General features: G+C 35.3%; 1 protein-coding gene across 1 annotated transcript in view; it reads left to right on the top strand.

Annotated features, from left to right (window-relative positions):
* The first annotated feature begins 7,321 nt into the window (after nucleotides 1–7,321).
* ADAMTS19 (ADAM metallopeptidase with thrombospondin type 1 motif 19) overlaps nucleotides 7,322–24,154 on the top strand; it is a 99,054-nt gene continuing 82,221 nt past the window's right edge. The window contains exons 1-2 of the mRNA XM_032214776.1: nucleotides 7,322–7,574; nucleotides 9,989–10,578. Coding sequence (XP_032070667.1) covers nucleotides 7,490–7,574; nucleotides 9,989–10,578 — 675 coding nt within the window. The 5' untranslated portion in view covers nucleotides 7,322–7,489. The remainder of the gene's footprint in view (nucleotides 7,575–9,988; nucleotides 10,579–24,154) is intronic.

Genomic DNA, 24,154 nt, shown 5'->3' with positions numbered 1-24,154 from the left:
ACATCAATGAAGCTGTAGAGATTGTAAAACAGCAGATAACAGCAACAGCTAGAAAAATTGAAAGATATGAGGCACGAATCATCCAATATAAACAAAATCAGCAATTTCGATCAGACCAACGGCGTTTTTATCAAAGTCTTAATGTGAATGGTAACACCAAAAGTGAAAAACCAGAAAAACAGGCCACAGTTGAATTCTGGAAAGAATTGTGGGAAAATGCAAAGGACTACAACAAGGAAGCAAAGTGGATACATGACTTTGAGGAAAGCATTGGCAACAAACAAATGCAAGTATTAGAAATAACAACTGAGATGGTCAAAAATCGAGTTAAAAAGGTAAAGAATTGGACATCACCTGGAAAGGACCAATTACATGGTTTCTGGCTCAAATATCTGACCAGTTTACATGCAATATTGGCCAGGCAACTGAAGGAAATTTTACAAAAGGGCCAAATTGATGAATGGTTGACAACTGGAAAAACATACTTGATTCAGAAAGATGCAACTAAAGGAACAACACCTGAAAACTACAGACCAATAACATGCTTGCCAACAACCTTCAAATTATTCACAGGCATTATTGCAGATAACATGATGGATTATTTGGAAACAAAGAACATCTTGCCAGTAGAGCAAAAAGGCAACAAAAGAAGGAGCAGGGGCACAAAAGATCAGCTTCTAATTGATAAAATGATATTAGAAAATTGTAAGAACAGAAAAATGAACTTGAATATGGTCTGGATTGATTACAAAAAGGCATTTGACTCACTGCCACATAGTTGGATCATAAAATGCTTAAAAACAACTGGCATTAGCAAAAATATTACATCCTTTACTGAAAAGGCGATGAAACAATGGAGAACTGAGTTGGCAGTAGGGAATGAGATCTACGGAATGGTTAATATCAAGCGAGGAATTTTCCAGGGTGATTCACTTTCACCTCTTCTCTTCATCATCGCAATGATCCCACTATCAGTAATCTTAAAAAAAAAATGAAATTAGGCTACCAAACAGCCAAAAAAGCTGAAAAAATTCCGCATTTACTATATATGGATGATTTGAAACTCTATGGAAAGTCAGAAATAGAAATCCAATCATTGACAAACACAGTCCGAGTATTCAGCACCGATATTTCAATGCAGTTTGGCATGGAAAAATGCGCCACTGTATCCATAAAAAGGGGCAAAATCACTGCATGTGAGGGAATTGAAATGCCCAATGGCCAATTAATTAAATGCAAAGAAAATGAAGCCTACAAATACTTAGGCATTCTGCAGTCGGATAACATCAAGCATGGAGAAGTAAAAACTATTGTCAGGCGAGAGTATACCAACAGAGTTAGGAAAATTTTGAAATCTAAATTGAATGGTGGAAATACAATCAAGGCCATAAATACCTGGGCAATACCAGTTATAAGATACACAGCTGGTATAGTTAACTGGACACAAGCTGATTTGGACATTTTGGACCGAAAAACCAGGAAACTAATGACAATGCACTACAGTTTACATCCACGTGGTGATACTGATAGACTGTACCTGCCCCGAAAATCAGGTGGCAGAGGATTATTACAAGTGAAGCAAACAGTTGAAGAAGAAAAACATGCACTGGCTGATTATTTAAAAGAAAGTCAAGAACATCTATTAATCGAAGTAAAGAACAAAAATCTACTGAAGGCCCAACAGACGAAACAAGAATACAGAAAAGATGTGATAAAATCAAGAATGGAGAGTTGGCAGAACAAAGCACTGCATGGCCAATTTCTGGAAAAAATAAAAGATAAAGTGGACAGTGAACAAACTTGGTTATGGTTAACAACAGGTACATTAAAGAAAGAAACAGAGTCACTAATCCTGGCTGCGCAAGAACAAGCTATCCGCACAAATGCCAATAAGGCCAAAATCGGAAAATCCTCTGATGATGCCAAATGCAGACTTTGCAAAGAAGCTGATGAAACTGTTGATCACATACTCAGCTGCTGTAAAAAAATCACGCAGACTGATTATAAATTGCGGCACAATTCAGTAGCACAAATGATCCATTGGAATTTGTGCAAAAATTATAATATTAAAACAGCAACAAACTGGTGGGAACATCAGCCTGAAAAAGTCACCGAAAATCAGATGGTCAAGATCTTGTGGGATTTTCGTATACAAACCGACAAAATACTGGCGCATAATACACCAGACATCACACTGGTTGAGAAAAATAAGGTCATAATCATAGACATCGCAATACCAGGTGATAGCAGGGTCGCCGAGAAGGAACATGAAAAAATCGCAAGATACCAGGACTTAAAAATCGAAATTCAACGACTATGGCACAAACCAGCAGTGATAATTCCAGTGGTAATTGGCACACTGGTTGCTATTCCAAAAGCACTGGAATTACATTTAAAACAGTTAAAAATTGACAAAATCACCATCAGTCAAATGCAAAAAGCCGCACTGCTTGGATCTGCACGCATATTACGAAAATACGTTATGACGTCCTAGGCCCCTGGGTGGGGCCCGACTAGTAACCAATGCCAAATCCGGCGAAACAACTGGCCGCTGTGATACAATGGTATAATAATAATAATAATAATAATAATAATAATAATAATAATAATAATAATAATAATAATAATATGAATGTATTTTGATGAGTCCCATATTTCATTTTATTGCCCATATAAAATGTACATCCACAGTATAGGCATTATGCTCGTTGTTGGCAAATGCAATCAGGTCTTCAACCCATTGAATGAAAGGGGCCACACATTTATTATTCAATGCTATTAGAAAATATTATCATCTGAAAAAACGTAGCTATGGTGGTACAATTATATTTATATAATCCAGTACTTTTTCCCCAAAACAAACTAAGGTAAGATGTTTTTAAAACATGTGATTGAAAGAAGCATTATAACCCAAAGCCTTAACCACTACACAAACTGGCTCTGTAACTCCTCTTTAGTAACTCCTTAAATTTTTTCTAATCTTGTGATCAAAGATTTGCTTGGCTTGCAGAGTTATCACAAATTTCACTGATTTATAAATGCTTAAATTTGCAGCTAACAAGGTTTCTATCTGCCAACCTATTTCACCCTAGCATTCTATGGAAATAATCTGCATTGAATATGGTATGAACAGTTACCCTCCCCCACAACTATAGTAAAAGGCGAGAGGGACACTATTGCAATTATATTTGGACACAGTTTCTGATGGAAGATGTATCTGTGGACAACACTATAATTTGAAAGGTGGCTGCCAAAATTTCTTGAAGGAGCGTTGTCTGAAATATGTTCGCACATGCCTTTCAATACCTTTAGTAGCTCTGGAAACAGCCTGCAATAGTTTAAAATCACCAAAGAATAATTTCCTGTAGGGCATGTATGGACCAGCTCAAATTCAGAGTTTGGTGTTATCAACAACACATTCTACCTTAGCTGCTTTTTCAAAAGCACATTAAGGTACAGAAAGCAAGCAGCTTAGTTGATTAAACATGTAGCAAATTTACACGAGGTCATTATCATCTTTAGAAAGCTTTCAGCTGGAAATGTGGAGCTTAGTCCCCCTGCTCAGTTCACACAAAGCGGGTTAAAAACACTCCTGCTTTTGTTGTGAACTTCAGATAGATTATCTCTCAATGAAAGTTTTGTTTATATATGAAGCTTTTTAACAAGTATTTGCAAGCTATGGTAAAAATCAAGATTGGGATCATGTCATATCCATGCTTAAATATTGACAGAAGTCTCACTCTTTTTAATACAGGCTTACAGTGCAATTCTATTCTGGCCAGATTCTTCAGAAATGTATTTAATTAAGTGGCTCTGACTTTTTGGGGATGCAAATTTAGATGAGAGCTTTATGAAGATTAGCAAAGTTGTCATATTTTTTTCAAATATTTTTTAAACTTTTTTATCTCCATGATTCCTGTTGCTGTAAAACTTTTAAAAAATTGCTCATCTTTTTCTAAAGTTATGAACATAAGCATACATTGAATTATCAGGTGTGATAATCATACAAATTACTATTGTGTTATGGCTCTTAAGAAAGCAACATTCTTGTTTTAATCTCACACTTTATTTGCAAAAGTATAGTTTGCTTGCTTTGAAAGATCAAAGTTTGAATACCACCAGAGGAAATGTGTTATGGTAATTTTTCATTAATGATTGATTATTGTTAAAAATTGCTGTATTTGATATAAATCTTTTTGAATATTTTAAGTTCAATGAAAATAGAGATCAAAAGCTAACTTTTAAGCAGTATAGTTCCACACTGTGAATATACTTTTTAAATTAGAAACAAGATTGTTTAAATATCAACTTCTTTATTCTTATTATTTTGATAACTATTAATGAGAAAATGCTTTTTTTTCTCTTTTAAATTTAAACAGTTATATTTGCCTTGAGAGTCAGTTTTTTAAATATTAAGTTAACAAAAAGGTTATCTCCTTCCTTCTTTCCTGATGCATACAACTTTATTGAGGTTTCACTAAGGTCAAGGTTGGGCAAGAAATCAATATACCACCCAATTTTATTAATTAAAGGTTAATCTACATACCTATGGGTTATCAAGCCTCACAAGTTTGCATAGGCAGACATTAAGGCCTAGAGTGAAGCCTGACACCAATCATGTTTTGTGTGTGCAAGCATTAGATTTGTAAAAAAATGTTATGCCCTTCCACTTTTTGCTTACAATCTCTCTTGCCCTGCTTCATGTTCAAAAATTTGAAAATCTGAATTGTTGGACTGAGGACGTCCAGGCTATGATCTATCCAAACCCAAGGGAATTCATGTGGTCTATTCACTCTCTCTCATCCTATTGGGCAGGTTTATTTAAGGAAAAATATTGGAAGAGGGAGCACAGTGTATCTTGTCTTTAGCTCCTGGAGGGAAAAATGAGATAGAAATTGATTCTAATAACAAAATATCAACTGCTGTATTAAACCAGTCAGGATGTGGTGAAAGCTTGCTTCTGAATCCTGATGTTTTCCTGAATAAAACATCTTCACTTTGTTACAGTTTTGTTGCATTTCTAAAGGTATATACTGAGTGGCCTGTGGGATTTTTTTGTTTTACTAAATCTAAATAGAGCTGGTATAGTACTGGAGAAACTGGCCTATATCTGAAAAGAAAGAGACATATCAAAATAAAGAAGAGGCCCCCTGTCCAGGCCAGGACAAAAACCTAATATGTATTAGAATGTGCATATGTACACTGCAGCATTTATTATTTTGAAATATGCTATAGACAAATGGCAAATATATAAGATTTTCTAATACATATTGAGTTCATGGTATTATTAGAAGTTTAGTATAGAGCTACTTTGGTGTAGCAATTAAGGCACCAAGCTAGAAACCAGGAGACTGGAAGTTCTTTGGCAGGAAAGCTAACAGGGTGACCTGAACCAGTCATGGTCTCTCAGCCCAACCAACTCAGAGTGTTTGTTGTGAGGAAATTAAGAGGAGAAAGGAAGATTAAGTATGTTTGCTGCCTTCAGTTATTTATAAAGTTATTCAAGATGGAATAAATATGTGTCAGACCATGTATCAAAACACTAAGGCAGAATGACTGCCCAGTTCTGCAAGTTTAACTTTTCTTTCATATTTACATTTATTCCACATACATTTACTTATGTAATCATGGAAAATTTTCATTTTCCTGGAAACAATATATAATATGAACCTAACAACAATGATGTTCTTTGCATATTTCATATGTAAAGAAGTACACATTTTAGAAGTTAATGCTTATAGAAGACTATGGACATCAACATTTATGGTGAATTTTTAATTTATAAAAGGTATATCTGCAGGAAAGATTATGTTGCATTTATAAGTACAGTTAGTCTTAGTGGCCATTTAAAGTTTACAGTGGCACTGGAAAATGTGACATGATCGTTTTCCTCAGTTACAACCTTTGCAGCAGCCCCTTGATCTTGTGATTGAAATTCAGATGCTTGGCAACTAGTTCATATTTATGACCAATGCTGTGTCCCAAGGTTATATGATCACCTTTTGCAACCTTCTGACAAGCAAAGTTAATTTGGAAGCCAGATTCACTTAACAGCCAAATTACTAACGTATCAATTACAGTGATTCACTTAACAAATGTGGCAAGAAAGGTTATAAAATGGGACCAAACTCAACCAATGTCTCACTTAACAGAAAAGTTAGGCTCAATTGTGGTTGTTAAATTGAGGTCTACCCGTATACGTCTGAGAGAGACAAAATATTCCAGAATTCCTTTCGAGAAAATCGGATTTGTGCAAGCATGACAGGTAAAAGCATACCTCACAGCACCTTTGGGAAAGTACGAATTAGCAAGTATTTTTGCTAATAAGACAATCTTTATAGTCATTTTTTTTCTGTGGGACTCTGACACACATTAAAAATGAAATTCTGTTGCCTGCTCTGAAAGCGTACACAGAACGTGTATATATAGAGATATGCTATATACATACATATGTATATAGCTACACCCTAACATATACATATTATTATTAATCATTGTCCATCTTGAATACATAGCGCAAAGCTTGAGAGTTCACAAGGTTGATACTGTTTGGAACAAAACTTATGGCTATAAGTGTAAATTCTGCTTCGGATTCACAATTCATCTTCCATTCCCGTTCAGTCTCACGGGACGTTGCTTCGATCCTTGGATTTTTTGTGCCGGACCACGCCAGGCCGAGACTGCGTCCACTATTCTCCCTCCAATACTTACCTGCACCTCAAGCCCTCAGACCTTCCCAGGGAAGGAGAAAGGGGGGGGGGGATAAGAGGTATGTAAATTAGAAACGCCAGAGCAGCCAATCAAGAGCGAGCGGCAGGAGTTTGGGGAGCCCGCTCGTTCTCTTTTGAGTCCTCCTCCGCCCACTTCCCACCCAGGGAGAGCTCCTCGCCGTTAGCCCACCGTCCACTGCCGGGATTGGGTGTATGTATGTGTGTGTTTGTGCGCGTGCGGGGTGCCACCACCTCTCCGCTGTTGCTGCTGCTGCCGCCGCCACTGCTCCGCGTGGCCGTCCCTCCCTCCCTCGCCCCCTCCCTCCTTCTCTCTGCCTGTCCGCTCCGCGGCCGGCTTCTCCACCAAAGCAAGTTGCGCCTTCTCCCTCTCGCACGGTTCTTTGGGTTTCCTTCAGCCAGTCTGCCCTCTTCTGTTGACCTCTGCTGGCATGGCTGCCGCCTGACTCGGCCCCCTGAGGTGGCTTCCCTTGTCAGGGCTTCAGCTTTCACTCTGCTCGGGAACCGGAGCAGAGAGGCTCGGGGTTGGTGCCACTGCTGAGCTACTCTTGCTGTTGCTCCTGCTCCTGCTAAGAGGCTTGCCGAGCCCGCTATTTTCTCTGCTCTCCTCCCACAAACTGAAGGAAGGAGGGAGTCTTTGCAGGCTCGGCGTCTTGCGCGAGCAGCTTTTTCCTCGGTTTTTGCAAGGTTCCTCAAAGAAAGGCGCCGGAAGAGAAAAGGGGGTACTTTGGTCGCTCCCCCTGCCCACCTCCGCGGCTTGGATGGAGGCGAAAAGGGAAAGACGGCTGAGCCACCTTTGCTGCATCTTTTATCAGCTGTGCTTCCTGTCAGATCGGATCACTTCAGGTGAGTCCCAGTACTTCATGTTTGCTCAATAATCGGAACCACTTTCTTTTCTTCGGAGATTTCTGGCCCCGGATGATGGCCAAGAGCCTTGCCCAAGGTAATAAGGAACCACAGTGACACAAAGAGGTCTCGCAAAGATGTATCATTATTGGTAGTTTCTAGGAGTAGAAGATCTTAAATATACATTTTGGTGCAGTGTTATTGAACGGTATGAATCTATCCATCTATCAAATACTTCCACACTGCTAGGGAAGGATATAATTTATAAGACACCCTGCACACGCTCAGAAAGAATTTGCCCGCAGCTTGAGAATGCTGCTCTGATATTGAACAGTAAACTTAGATTTAACTTTTTTTCTTCAAGTGATTGCCAAAGTATTCTCTAGGATCAAACAACATTCAGCAGCAACTTGGCAGGACATGCTTACAAGGATATGTTTCTCCAGAGTGTAGTCAGGTGGAGTATCTTCTTATTCCATTAGGATGAGCTACTTGATTCACATCTGCATGAGAATGTTTATGAAGTTTTAGTTCTCATACACCCCAAATTATTTATTTATTTGATAAATAACTAAAAGTGGCAAAAATTGCCCATTAAAGATTAAATACACCCCAAAAAGCCTGTAACATTCAAAATATATAGGATCTGTACTTTGATATATTGATGGATTAATTTCTTTCTGTTTGCCAATCTTATTTGCCTTAGAAGCAAAACTAAGTCTTATTTGCCTTTGCTGCAGAAACAGATCTTATATTCTTTTGAGGCAATATTATCTGATTTAAAACATAGAATAACTAAGTCAAATGTTAATAAACTGTATTATTTCTTGAGGACTGTTCCAATACCAGCAAGAGAATAATTTTTTTACCTTATATCTGCATGCAGTGTGCTAACATTTTCATCAGATTATTTCAGATTTTTTTTTTATTTCTTAAGCACTTCAAATATTAAACCTCAAAGATTTCCACATAGAACAATTTTCTTTTTGTGCACAAATCCACAATTTACAGAAGTTTAAATTCACTAAATATATTTGTATGGAATGTACAACAAATTAATGTTTTGAATTATAAATTTATAACTATATTTACACATATGATGCTTCAGAATTTCTACTGTCATTTGTATTCTTACTGAATTCTTATTGGCTAAACAGTGAAATACTTTAATTTAGGAATGGGATATACAACAAAAGATTATAGGTTTTTTACACATTTTTTTACCCGTAATCCTAATCTATGTAGGATGCTTATTTTGGTGAAACAAATAAAAGTTTGAGTAAATCAATTTCCCCTTCCCTCTTACTCCTTTCTCTGCCATCAGGTGGCATCTTAACTTTTTATTAGCCCTAAAGCTCACATAGATGCTTGGCAAATATTTTTGTAGTCTCTGCCTTTTAATTACAAATTTGTGCAAATTTGTTCCTACTTGATATTGTAGGAAAAACTCCTGGGTATTCAGCCACTTAAACCTATAACAACTATCCTTATGCTGGAGATGCTTAGATTGAAAGAGAGGCTACTTCTGATGATACTGGTGAGATTTTGACTGACTACTTAGTTGGGACTTCTAACAGCCTTTCCCAGTCTAGTATGGATGGTGGTCTGTAAATCTCAACCAGCAACATAGTTTAGGGGACATCACATTGGGAAAGGCTACTACTGTTCCTTACCACATTATTTGACTACAATTGTTCAAATGGATAAAATGAGATGACTATCTTTTAATTCAATTAGAAGCTGTGGATACTCTTCAAGCTTTATTTACAAATTTCAAAAAATATCCTTTTATATTGAAACAGGGATACATTGTAGAAATAAATAAATAAATCTTTAACACAATATTGACTGTATGTTTGTATATGTATGTACATGCATACCTACACACGCATATATACATACAAAGAGAGAAAAAATAAGGGAAAAGCACATTAGTCGTCAGCAGATATTTTGTAGATATCTGTGCACACCTTTAGTTATGTATGTGTATACATATATATATATATATATATGTATACATATATATATATATATATACATATATATATATATATACATACATACATACATACATACATACATACATACATACATACATACATAGTCACTCATCTCACCAATTCTACTCTGGGCAGCTAACAAAAGCTAAAATATAAATGCAACATATATGTAAAAATAGCATTTTCAGCCAACTAATATAAAGAGGCTCCCCAAACACATTATTTTTTCTTACAATGAGTACAAAGGAAAACTGATTTTCTATTGGTAATAGCAGTATGGATCAATGCTGTTAAGTCATTTGGATGTATTAAAATTATGCTGATGAGTCCTAAATCTGGCGTCCATTTATGGCAACTTTTAGAGTTGGGGGCAATTCAGAGTGTGTAAATTTCAGTCTATGTGAATTTTTGCAGGTCTACAACCTCTGGGAGATTTTGAAGAGTGGGAGATTGTTTACCCAGCCCTGTGGAGTAGAAGCCAACAGGAATCCACTGGAGGGAGTGGTGCAGGAGGCAGCTGCAGTCTTGATGGTAACTGTGGGAATAGCAGCAGCAATATCAATGCTACCTCTGCATCCATTCAGGGAGTGGGTAGTTCTCGTGAGATCCGCTCAGTTTCTTCCTCATCTGACCACCAGCACCAGCAACTGCCAGTTCGGGAAACTTCAGAGGATGAATATGAATCTCAGGATTTCTATCACTGGTCTCCACTTCCTCAGGGATCTAATGGTACTTCTCAGCAACCATCTCATCTATATGTATCTCCTTCAGAAGATGAGGATGAGATGTTGCTGAGAATACCAGCTTTTGCTCAGGAGCTCTATCTGCTGCTTAAGAGGGACAGTCGCTTCTTAGCACCAGGTTTTGCAGTGGAGGAACGACTATTGAATGAAAAGAGTACCCCAAATTTGATCCACACACAAACAGAGAGAGCCTGTTACTATAGTGGGTCTGTGCTGCATTATCCTGGATCCTTTGCTTCCTTTAGCACTTGTGGTGGTTTGGTGAGTATTTTTTTCCTCTTCACCTGTATTTCATCTGCTCTTTGCAGTAAAATTTACTTCCCACTGTTATCGTTCCATCTCTGTTCTTTTTCATAATACTTCCATGTTACTCTAATTATTATTTAATTTTTCTTTGCCATTTTCTTTTTCAGTGTTCGAAGTTCTATAACCACCAAAATAAGGAAAGCACTTCATCCTAATTTTAAATTTAAGACATGGTTTTGTAATTGTTAATTTCATCTGCACTATTATAACCATACAGAAGTTCTTGATTTGCGCCTCATCCATTTTAATGTTAAATCCATTGGACAAGCGATATCAAATAAACATTTGTTTGTTTTGTGCCTTTGAATTAATGCTGTCTCCTAGTGACTACTTGGACAAGTTCGTGCAATTTTCTTGCCAATGTTTTCAGAAGTTGTTTGCCATTGATAGCTTATTAAGGCTAGCTTACTAGAAAAAAAAATGCCTGGCTCAGAATCCCCCAGGTGGTTTTGTGCCTAAGGTGGGGCTAAAACCCAGTTTCTAGCCTCATGCTCTAAGTACTACACAAGGTGCCTCTCATTAAGTAAACAAAGATAGTAGCTATTCCTATTACACATCTGTAGCTGTTTATGTTCATATACTTTTTACGCTCAAGTTTGTTGTCACTTTATTGATATACTTTAATGATTATTTAATTATACAACATGAAGATCTTATTTATTTTCCATTAGTTCCATCACTGTAAAAAAATTGGACCTTTAGCCTGAACCTATGCTTTAGGATATTTGAAGTTTTCTGATCAAACTTTCTGGAACAACCTTCCTCAATCTGCTTCTTTCCAGGTCTATAATTATCATAACTGTATCACCCATAGGATGAGAACATCTATTCCAGCTCATTACATTTCTAGGTGTATTTTGAAGCACTTAATCAGGGCATAAAGCGGGATGGCTAGTTCCTTTAGTTTGTATCTGGTATCTGATGTTCAAACTCAGCCTCATAGATCTTCCAGTGACTTCCACAATATAGCATAGATTAGCTTGTTTTCAACATGTTGGCATGGTTACAATTGCTTCGAACTATGTTGCAAGGAATTTACAGAAAATTGCTTCTTGTTCTAGTAGTTGGATTGTAGAAAATGGCTTGTTGTCCTAGTAGTTGGATTTTAGAAAATCACATGCCCATTGTATTGCACATCTAAAAGAGTTAGATCAGATATTAGCAGCTATTAGCTACATGGATATAAATGTGCATATCAGTTTTCCCCAAGTTCGTGTCTTTCATCCTTGTTAAACTGCAGTAAAGCTATGGGGACTACAGGAGCCATAATTTAATACTTGTGGAGAACACTAGGGTTGGGGAAACTGATTTGTATGAATATGACCTCAGAAAACCCATGCTAAAAAGTTATTTGCATGAGAACCAGTTAATATGGGTAATTCTGATTTTCCCCCCTGAAGGCAGGGAAATACACTGCTTAAATTTCATTAAGTTTCTCTTTATTTTTTAAATTGTATCCATTATTGAGGAGTACTGACACTCTTCTTTGATTGTATAACTGCTTAAATGCAGGAATCACAATGATCCTAGTGCTCTATTTCTCTGTTACTTTTCTTTTATTCCAGATTACCTTTTCAGTACATGTCATAAACTAATACAATGTAAAGACATTATGTTATATTAGCCAATTATTTATTAATGTTGTTCTCCTTTATATATAAAACTGAATTAGATGTGATAAATAATGTGTACCATATTCTGCCAGCTTTTATTCTTACTTCTTTTAAGGCTAGGGATACTACATTTGAAGTTAAGAATGTAGGCTGGGAATGTTTAACCTTCCATCAGCGTCTGTTTTTCACATCAAGTTTGCTCTTATGTTATTAGTACAAGGGGGGATGTCTGAGAAGGTAAGAGTTAACTGTGATTTATTGAAACCTTTAAATTAAGGTGGATGGTTTTGATTTCTTAACACTAAAATTTCTGGTCTGGATATAATAAGAAACTCTGATTAAAGCTTCCAGTCTTCTAATGATCAACCAGAGTAGGAAGCTTATCAATTTAAAGCTCTTGTACTTAACACCAAACTGTGCTTATATGTAAGGCAAGATACTGTGGGATTCTGTGACCACTTTCATGTGCTCTGAAATCCTGGTTTCGTAGATAGATCTTTGGTGCTGGAATATATTTTTAATATGATTTTAGCAGATCTTAGGAAAATTATAATTAGATCCAATAACAATAGTATAGGTCCCTTGACTGCATGAAGTATAAAGGTAAGTAGATAGAAAGACTAAAATCCTAGGAACAGGAGAGATGCAAAATTATGGATTGATTTAAAAGAAAGCAGTTACTGTTTCTATTTAGGCTTATTAATGTAAATCTATATAGAATAAGGATGTTGCTGACAGTGGCTTTGAGCCTGAAGTGAGCCAATGGTATTTAAAATGAACATTTCCTGCTGCTTGTGGTTTGCTGGATGTAATCTGTAGAATAAAGCTACAGCTATGAAGACATCATTGGCTTGTATTTCAGAGTTAGGTTTCTCCCGAAGAACATTGAATATAGCTTGCCAATGTTTTGTGGGAACTGAGTTATTTCGATTTATTTTTACTAAGTCTTGTGGAATTGCCAGATTTGATAAAGTTTATAAAGAGAATTAGATAAAATGTAGACCTGTGGTTTAATTTTGTTGTTTAGATTCAAACTATTTAGTTTGGGGAAAAAGATATACTAATATTCAGATTTGAATCTGTGGAATGCAGTTCATAATTTGAGAGCATTTTTACATGGGGCCTTTTAAAAAAAGCTTTTCTAGAATATGGATACAATGCAATACAAGACCAAAATACCTTATGCTTTGTTCTAGTTATCTACAAAAGTTTATAAGTTTAAGCTTCCTCCCATTCAAATTGGATGGCCTGAGCCCTTTTAGAATGGATAACAAATTCTTCATGGTCAGTTTCACTTGACTTGAGAGATTTTAAATGTAGGGAGGGTTGTGCTGGCTTCATAGAATCATTTCACTAAGTTGAAAATTACACCACTGAGAAATTATCATTTTGTTGCTAAATTACATCAAGATGATCTTGAGTTGCTGGAGGGGCTGCAATTGTCCCACAAATTGCAGTTTTCCCACATGTGTTAAAGAAGTAATAGATTGGACGATTTTTATATACTATCATATTTGTTGGTGTTGCTTATGACAATAGAGATCCACATGGGAAGTTGTTGTATTTATAGAATTTTACAAAATATTCCCTGATCTAATTTAATGTCTTGATTTTGCTTCTATCAAGGTTTTTTCCCTCCTGCAGATGAGATGGATACATTTCAAGTTCTCTTAAATACGTTGAGGTATAGCACATGTTATTATAGATTGTGTCTATAGATGATCAGAACATATGTACCTTGACATTCTAATCTCAACTAGTTTAAAAATACATTTTCTATTAAAATAAAGAACATAAAATTAATCAAAAGAACTGAACAAACATCATTTGGCTATAAAAGAGGATTAAATAAATATGTAAGATCCAGAGATTATTAAAAGATTATCCAGGGATAATCCATTAAAAGTATTATCCAGGGATTATAAAAAGATAAAATTGTTTCTCTGTCCAACATTAGTAATTCTTTAGAGGGACTGTTTTTTCTTAGAATAGTAAATATTGGCATATAACTTTTATGAAAACGTCTGCAGTTGTAAAAATTCCAAGGCAAAACTTTGTTCATGAGGGCATGGAAATTGAATGAGGTATCTTTTTCTACTGAAAGGCCACAGAGTTCAAAAGGCTTTTTCTTTGTTTACTTTAATTTATCACTTGTTTAAGTTCAGATAGATATGTTTAGACAGGCACTACTTGATTTACCTCAAAAAGGGTAGGTATATGGACTTCAATAGAAATATCAAATGAAAACAGAAACAGATTTATCTTGCCTGTAAATTCAGGGAATAACTTTGAGGATCTAAAGTGACACAGATGTAAACGTTATTGCTTACTGAGAGTTGAATTGATTTAACATAACTTCTAGCATCATCATTAAATATATAAAACACATAAACTCATATTTCCATTTGTCATCATTAGTTTCAGCTTACATATCAGTAACAGATAAGTCAGTGATAACTAAAGGAGAAATAGGAAAGACTTAGCCAAAGCAAGAAGTAAGATAAATGAAATAAGAAGCAACTTAGAAATGAGGTTGTACATTGGAACAAAAAAATATATACAATAGAATAATCAAGAGTGGACTTCCTGTGGTGATGTCACCGTGCTTAGAGCAGAGGAAAGGGAGCTCTCCTAACCTCTAACTATAACTTCTTCTTTTGGGCTCATTTTTGAGTGCTGTTGATCCTGAAGGGGCCAGCAGATTAAAGGGGATACTCTGTAGATGCTGGGCTGATAAGGCAAATCCCCCAGTGGATTGGAGAAGCCCCCTAAACGGACGAGGAACTATCCTGCCATTTAGTTAGGACCAGAACAATGGCGACTGCATAAGAAGGAAGGAAACAGAGAGAGAAGCAGTTGAAATTGGATACTTGTTACTATTACTAACAACCCAAAGAGAAGGGCAACGTGAAATTGGCAGAGAGGGTGAGCTGGAAAGAAGAAGGCGCCGGGAAGGAGGCTGTTCAATTTTGCCGAAAAGAAGTGGAGCAGAGACGCTGAGACGCTGAGTTGGAAGGGACAGCAGGAATAAGTTAAAGGAATTAGCCACAGTGAGAACGAAAACCCAACATGGACAACAGGAGTGTAAAATAATATTTGCCGAAAAGGTTTGGAAAGTTCAGAGAAGAGATGGTTTAACAGTTGGGTTGGTATACTGAGTTCCTTTTTTTTTCTGCTCACTCTTCCTTCTGCTGCTTTGTTGAACTTATAAGTACTTTATATTTATTTGCCTCGGAGCCTGGAACAGTGTCAGAGACAATAGACAGAGGACTGTCTTGGAAGGAGACCTTTGCTTTGTGGATACTAACAGTGACACTGAGGAGAGGGTGACACCTAGTGGACTGTAAATCTGAACTGTGAAGTCTGATGCAAGAAAACTAACGGTGACATAAGCTGATACATATATATACATAGAGGGACTAATTACTAGAATTGAATACTTGTATAATTGATAAAATTGAGAGACATTTATTGGTATAAGATAATAGTGTGATATATAAATCTATGATATATATTAATTAAAGACCAAAAATCAAATAAATGGGATAGAATACTATAGGAATGTTTAGGTATTGAAATGTGATATTAAGGAAGGTTAATTATTGTTGAATATTGAAATATACAATTATTTACATCATTGATATTACTGATAAAGTAGAAGTAAAACTAAACTTATATGCAATTGTGGGCAAGGATAAATGGGATAAAAATGGCAACTTCAGTAAAATTAGTGAAAAAAACTACATCCAATGTGATCTCAGCAACACCCCCCCTCTTCAAATCAAATCAAAGATCAATTGAGAGTGCGTTGGGGTTGGAGAAAGGTGAAAAGATGGCAGAAACAGCAGGACCAGCTCCAACGATGCAGAGTATGCAATCGATGCTCCAGATGATACAAGAGACATTGGTGAAAAGCCAAGAAGTGACAACTACTAATCATGAAGAGACAAAGAGGAATTATGAAGAAATGAAAAATGAAATGGGAGAATTGAAAGGAACTATCAAGAATGTAGATGATAAAATTGAAAAGATACAGAATGCCTTAGCAATCAATGAACAGAAAATCCAGTGTATGGAAGAAAAAAATAGAACAATCAGATCAGAAGATGGGAAAAATGGAATTGGAATATAAACAACTTAATAAAGAATTAGAACTATCAATAATCTGACTTGAAAATGAAAGAGCTGCATTCTACCTAAGATTCCAAAACCTACCGGAAGAGAAGGAGGAAGACCTGAAAGGAAAAATGATTAAAATCCTCACCGAATCTCTTCAAAAAAAAGAACAAGCGTTGAGAGGAGACAACAATGAAGCTTATCGGGTGCATACTAATTATGCCAGAAGATATAGACTTCTGAGAGAAGTGCATGCAAGATTTGCTAAAAAAACGAGAGGTGAAGTATACAAAAAAACCAGAGAAGAGACGATTACACTACAGGGAAAAGAGTTGATCACGCTTAAACAGATTCCACGGAGAATTTAGGAACAACGTAGGCAGTACCAATTTTTAACAAACCAGTTAAATAAAACAATAATGTACAGATTGTTGGTATCAGAAGGGGTTCTGGTATCTTGGCAAGGAAAAAGATATAAGATAGAGAATATAGAAGAAGCACAGAAATTCTATGAAGAATACTGCAAGAGGGAAGTAGAACAAGGAAGCAAAGAGGAATTAGAAATTAGAGGTCAAGAGGAGGAAACATCAGAAGACAACGAAAGAAATAGGAGAGAAGAACAGAGGCAAGAAAAAGAGAGCAGAGAAGGAAGGCGCGAGAGGGAAAAGTCAGATACAAACTAGAAGTAAAAAAAACAACCCCAGCTAAAGATGGATCAAGAAATAACAATTATCTCGATAAACTTGAATGGACTGAATGCACCAAAATAAAGAGCCTAGATGTTTAATAAAATAAGAGGGTTAAGAATGGTGAAATCAATTTAGGACGATAGTTGGCATATAGACTGTAGAACGAAAGAGAAAAAAGGAAATGATATGAAACTATATGGGTTTGTGGAAATACCATCCCCAGAAAACATAAATTGAGATTTGAAAGAGACACCTATAACAATAGAAAAAGAAAGGGAGGGAAGAAGGAAGGAGAGGAGAGGAGGAATGAAGTAGAGAAAGGAGGGAAGAAGGAAGGGAAAGGAGAGGAGGGTGGAAGGGAGAGAAAGAGGAGAGATAGTAGGAAAGGAAGAGGAAGAGTGGAGGAGAGGTAAGGGAAGAAGAAAGGTAATGAGGAGAAAGGAAGGAAGTAGAGAAGGAAGGGAGGGAGAAAAGAAAAGAAAGAGAAAATAAGGTGGTGTTACAACAGGCGCTAGGGATGGTAAACAAAGCAATCCAAACTGTACCTTATAACCTTTTAAATGGAATAACAATAGTATAAGAATGGCAAAGAAAAAGAATATGTGAATGTATACCTATAATTGTATGTAAGATAATAAATGACAGTAAGAATAAAAAGCACAATATAGGTAAACAATATTTGGTTATAAATAGCTAAGTATAAATAAATATAGAATTGTACATAAAAATGGATAACGAATAAGGAGACCATGAATGCAAGATAGAAATGTATAGAAGGGAAAACACTAACTGCAAAGAAACCGATACGGAACTGCTGTATGATATACGATGGAACTTCTTGTTCCTATGTTGTTTTAAATCATGTGTTTGTTTTTGTTGATGTGTTTATGTGTTTAAAATAAAAATTTATAAAAAAATTAAAAAAAGAATAATCAAGAGTAAATATTAGAGACAACTAGGTATTTTCAAGATGAGCAATGTTTTATAGAGTGTAGAAAAAAATAAAAAGTTCACTTGGTGACTGTTTGAAATTACAACTGCACTAAAAAAAAGTGACTTGTGGCAGTTTTTACACTTATAACCATTGCGGCATCCCTCTGGTCACATGAGCAAAATTTATACACTTGGCAACTGACTCACATTTATGAGGGTTGCAGTAACCTAGGGCCATGTGATCATCTTTTGCCACTGTCTGATAAGCAAAGTCAATAAGGAAGCAAGATTCACTTAACAACTGCAATGATTCACTTAACTACTGTGGCAAGAAAGGACATAAAATGGGTCAAAACTCACTTAACAACTGTCTCGCTTAGCAGCAGAAATGGTCTTAATTGTGATTGTAATTCAAGGACTAGCTGTATTCCTAAGGTAAAATGTTAAATATTATTTTCCTTTGAGGGAAATGTATAATGGATATGAACACATAATATATTTGGTTGAAGTTGGAATTTTTAAAAAATCTTTGTATGAGTGTAGGGGATTTTATTCACAATTATTTGTTAATTTAATATCTCCCATTTATTCTAGAACTTATGCTATACTTTTATTGTGCCTCTTCAGGTGCAATATAATATAAAAATATACTATACTTTTATTGTGCTTGAAAATTATGCCATCAAACTTTGGCAATATGGCAAAGGAGAGTTCAGGAGATTATAAAAATGAGGTCTCGAAGCTTGTGGTTGTTGACCATTAGGAAAAGAGAGGCTTCTATATTTGGGGGGGCAGGGATACTTAACTTAATTTTTAGTTCTTGGGAAAAATGGAATATAATGTTTAGAATTCATACTAATTTCATGTTTTTTTTATTTTAATTATTTATATATGTGCTCAGATGGTGGCAGCATTTCTCCAATATTTTGAAAGGCTATTAAAATAGGTTAACATTTTATTTTTTTATATCATCATATCCAAATTATACCTACATAATTTTGTGTAAATTATTCTGATCGTCTTTTTTTCTTTTTTAAATAAATTATTGTCCAAATTATATAAAAATCTATGCTTTTTCCACAACTAATTTATAAAACAAAATAATATTTAAGTTGTTAGCTGTTTATTTTATAATAAATTAAATACAGAATTGACTAATGATTTAATCTAAATGGCTTGAAAATGTTTTGATAAATAAGAAACCTACGTATTTAATGAACAATGCACATTTTCAGAGCTCTTGGAGTTGTATGTTGGGATTAGGCTCTTAGAACCCTTTACCACCACCAAATTGCAATCTTTGATATGAAGGTTTGGTAAATTACTCCTTCCATATGTTATACAATATATATTCACCTCATCCCTATGGGATAGGCCCATCCCACCTCACTGGTAGAAGAGGCATACTGCAGATCTTGTTAGTCAAGGAATTTCGGCTGATAGAGTCAAGAAAAGCCTTATCTGCCATGAATCTTGCCCTTTGGAACATCTCTCCTCAGGGTGAGATCTGCTCCAACCCCTTTAAACTTTTTTAAGGGCCTGCAAACCTGGCTCTGCCAGTTGGCTTGGGAGCCATGTGGTAAATTGTCACGCTGGGGGTGATGATGGATTAATAGCAGATCTCACCTCACAACCTGCACATCTTGTTACTTCCTTTCCCATTTTTTTGCAATAATTTATAATTTAATTATTACTATGTACTTGTGTGTGTACATACATACATATAGATACACACATACATATTTTGTAGATGTATTGCTTTTAAGCTTGTAAACTGCCGGGTCACCTGGTGGCTAGATGGGTGGCAAATAAATTTAATAAACAAAAATGTAATAAATATATAAATATATCTATATATAGTTTTTTAACAAATTAAATTTAAATTTAAATCAAATTTCGATTTAATCTTCATTAAGATTAAAATAATCTTAATTTATCTCCCTGCTTATATTTATTATTATTTTTGAATATGTAGCCTGTGAGAGGCCACTCAAAAACTCAAATGCACAGGCTGAAGTCTTGCATCTTTACATCTGATTATTTCATATTTTGCATATCCACATAACAAATTCAAAGTTTGTTGTGACTTTTCACTTCAAGTGAAAAGTGTCCATAATATTTTTATTTAGCATTTGTTCTGATGCTTTCCTTCAGGAGGAAATCTTTTATATATTGCTTAGCAACTAAGCATTCTCAATTAAAATAACTGTAGAAAAGCAGCCTTTTTTTACTTAACAAAATTGTTGATTGAAGCTCTTTTTCATAATAGCTATTCTTTGGTTTTAATTGGCTGATTCCTTGTCTCTTTAAATATAGTTTGAAATAAATAAATGTTTGGTCACTTTTTGGGAGGTTCACCCAATCCTTAAATCACAATTTGTATGCATCTAATATTTAGAACATTAGAAGTGTGCCCTGAGCAACTTCATAAGTTACTTCATTTTTAAAATGTGATGGTCTTCCAACAGTTTGTTTAATTACCTCAGCTGTGCTTCTTTGGATTCTTACCAGATCTTCAACCTAAAATTAGGTCAAGTCAGGCTAAAACTGCTTGAGTGAAACCAAGAGTTGGACTACAGATAGTCAGCAAATGGCTCTTTGTAAGTTGAAATGGAGGAACAAGTGGGCTTGTTTCTAATGTTGAACATTCATGTGTTAATTATTCCTTGTGCGATTTGTCATTTGTTATTGCCACCACATAAAATTGGCATTTTTGTGACAAGTTTATAATTTAACTGACTTTTGGGACATTGGTGTAATCACTACAGAACTGCCAGTTATCTATTTTTTTTGCCTCAGGAAATTTTACAAGTGAAACAATTCTTTTGACAAAAACAGCTGTCAGGCAGCTGTCTTCTTTATTTTGGTGTTGGCTTTTTGAGCTGTTTTCGGAGCTTTTTTTTTTTTGCTACTCAGTCATCATATAGGATTTATTCCCTCTAGTCAAAGGTTTGCATGGTTGTATATTCAGACCTGACAAATACATGTTTTATCTTCTTTCCATTGAGGCAAAATTCTCTACTTCTAAATAGGTTTTGGCTGAATTACTTTTAGTTCTGCTAGAATGCATCCTATTCATGTGAATGGAGCTGATCCCCAGTAGAACAATTATATCGACATGTTGAGTTTGAAAATCCATTATTTTAACAAAATACAGAGGCATATGCCAGAAAAATATTGTGTATACTAAAGATAACTTCCTTAGCCATATCCAGCTACTTCATCTCTTTTTTCTTTGCCCAATTGGCATGAAAGGTAAAAAAAAGAAGAAGCATTCTCTTATGAATTTTGAAGGCAAGAATGTCATTTTAAAGTTGCAAGTTGGTATGAAAAGCAATGGCTGGAAACTAATCAAGGAGAGAAGCATCTTAGAACTGAGGAGAAATTTCCTGACAGTTAGAACAATTAAGCAAACAACTTGCCTCCAGAAATTGTGAATGCTCCAACACTGGAAGTTTTTAAGATGATGTTAGATGACCATTTGTCTGAAGTGGTGTAGGGTTTTCTGCCTAGGCAGGAGGTTGGACTAGAAGACCTCCAAGGTCCCTTCCAACTCTGTTATTCTATTTTATTCTAAAACTGGTTACTTCATTAGAAACAAAAGAGATATCATATAGCAAATCCATGTAAAGGAAAACATAATTTATACATACAAAAACACCTCTATTTTATCTCTAGATAAAAAATCATATGTGTAACATAAATAGGAAGGCATATACCCCCCCCCCCCCAACTGTATAAGGAAATGTTTGTAATAAACTAACACACTCCATTCCATTGATGATAATAGGCTAAATCTCCAAATTACAAAACATTATAAAAAGAGAGGCCAGGAACTGTTCTGTATGACAGCCCATCCAAAGCAATTTAACAACTTTAGATGAATAAATATTATACTGTATATTTGACGTTTATTGATTGTCTGGTGTGTTTTACTCCCAGCTTGTAAACAAACCAAGGGGGAAGAAAAAGTTTAATCCTCCTGATAGCACATTCTACCTGGGGCTGCCCTTGAAGACCACCAGGTAATTTCAACCAGTCCATAATGCAGAAGTCCACACAATAATGAGGCCCCATAAATTTTCCCATTTGTTGCATGAACTGCACTGGTTTCCAATTTCTTTCCAGATGTAATTTGAGGTGCTGGTCATCACCTTTAAAGTCATATGTGGCACACCTTTCCAATAGATGGTCTCATGGGTCAGATAAGGTGGGCACATTCCTAGTTCCTTCCCCTAGCTTTTGCACTCTAAAGGGAGCTAGGAAGCTTGCCTTTTTCATTGCTAACCTCTGCCCTATGAAACACTCTGCCCTCTAATGTTTGGCAGTGCTCTATCCTCTTAGGCTTCCATAAAGATTTGAAGACCTGCCACCTCTCACAAGTGCTGGATAAGATTGGATTATTGAACATTAGAAACTTGATTTAGCACTTTTGTTTTTAATATTTTAAAGTTTTAATCTGTGTAGTTTTATAGTGTTAATATATTGTATATATTATTTTAATTTTTAATTGGAAGCTGCCCAGAGTTGGCTAGAAGATGAGCTGCTACATAATATCAATTCATAGTTATTATTAGTTTTGGTTTGCATCATACAGTTATTTCAGTATAGTCTTTAATATTGGAATGCTGCATAATATATAGTGCAGATAGTCAGTGACATGGCCAGTTACTATAGAACAGAGGCAAAATTGGATGAGTTGTGACAAGCCAGTCAGCTCAGAAGGAAGTGTCATGAGAAGCCCCCATAAGGGGAAGGTCAGTAGTTGGTCTCCACTTTAGTGGGATAGGTTAAACATTGGATTGTAAACAGAGCTGATAAGAAGCTGCCTTGCCTTAAAAGTTTTTTTTTTTGCAGAAAACTATTCTAATAGTAAATATATGCAGCAAGTGACTGTGTTGTTTGTTAATATCTCCACTCAAGGAGTTGTTTTAGTGATAAGAACCTTAGCCAATGGAATGGCTTAATTTGTAAATATCCCTATCAACAGATATCTTGGCTTCAATGAGTACCTTAAAGATTTGTGATAGAATATCTAACAAAATAGGAATAGGAAACAAGGATATTGAAAAAAGACACCTTAACCCAAAGAAGGAGGAAAGCATGAGAATGAAATTCAAAATAGTTCTGCCTTAATTATGGTAGATATAATTTGAATGGAAAAATTGCTTTGACAAGCTTTCAAGATTCTGTTACATTGCCCATCCAGCAATAAATACCCAGAAATCAAAGTGCTTCTTGTTTTTTAGTTTCCAATAATGAGGAAATAAAAGATATCTAAAAATATTAATAACAATAAAGACAATAGTACAATGATGCAATTCAATTAACATTTTAAAAATAGCTATTTTGACATAATTCTCTCTTAAAAATATATATTACTTATCTATTGCATTAAAGTAGACCATATGGAAATAATATTCTTCATTTGTTCATAATTGTTCTGAGTGGCATGTTTTTTTTCTTCCTCAGCTTGAAAATTATGTCTAGTGTTGTCTCCTTTTGTGATTACTGTGGTTAGTTTAAACTATAGCCTAAACTAAACTACCAGTTGATGCACTGCCAAGCCACAGTTACAGGGTGATTTTATAAATTGTATGAATATTCATTTTCTTTGGTAGACAAGTGGAAAACAATAGCTGTTTCCTGTCAGACCATAATTTTGGAAATTTCTCCCCCAAATATGCAAAGGTAACACAAGGATTTTAAAAAGCTCAACCGATTCTATCATATATTTCAGTTATGGATTGTATGCAACTTTTGAAAGATGAAAAACTTTTAAATCATTAAATAACAAAGGAAGCAAATATTCAAATATCCGAAGCTGAATTGACAATATCAGGTTAGTTAGGAAAAGTATGTATGAAGAATTTTGAGACAATATTATAAAATAGAGATTGCTAAAATACTTGCTTCATCTTCAGTGTATGACACAATAGAAAAGGAATTAAGATTAATCAGAGTACTATGAACTTTAAATGACATCAAAATAAATAATCATTTTCAAATAATTTTGAATATGCATATTTACATCTCCCTACTATATGTGTCTGTGATCAGTCTGTTTCCTCCTAGTATTATAGGCACAATTAACTGATGAAGAACAAGGAATAACACTAAAATACAAACTAGAGTAAGTGAATGTGAACAAAGCTGAAAGAAGGTTCAATTTACTGAGAA

The sequence above is a fragment of the Thamnophis elegans genome, chromosome 3 (assembly GCF_009769535.1).
Source record: "Thamnophis elegans isolate rThaEle1 chromosome 3, rThaEle1.pri, whole genome shotgun sequence".
NCBI classification, from domain to species: domain Eukaryota; kingdom Metazoa; phylum Chordata; class Lepidosauria; order Squamata; family Colubridae; genus Thamnophis; species Thamnophis elegans.
This window is presented reverse-complemented; position numbering and strand designations above follow the sequence as displayed.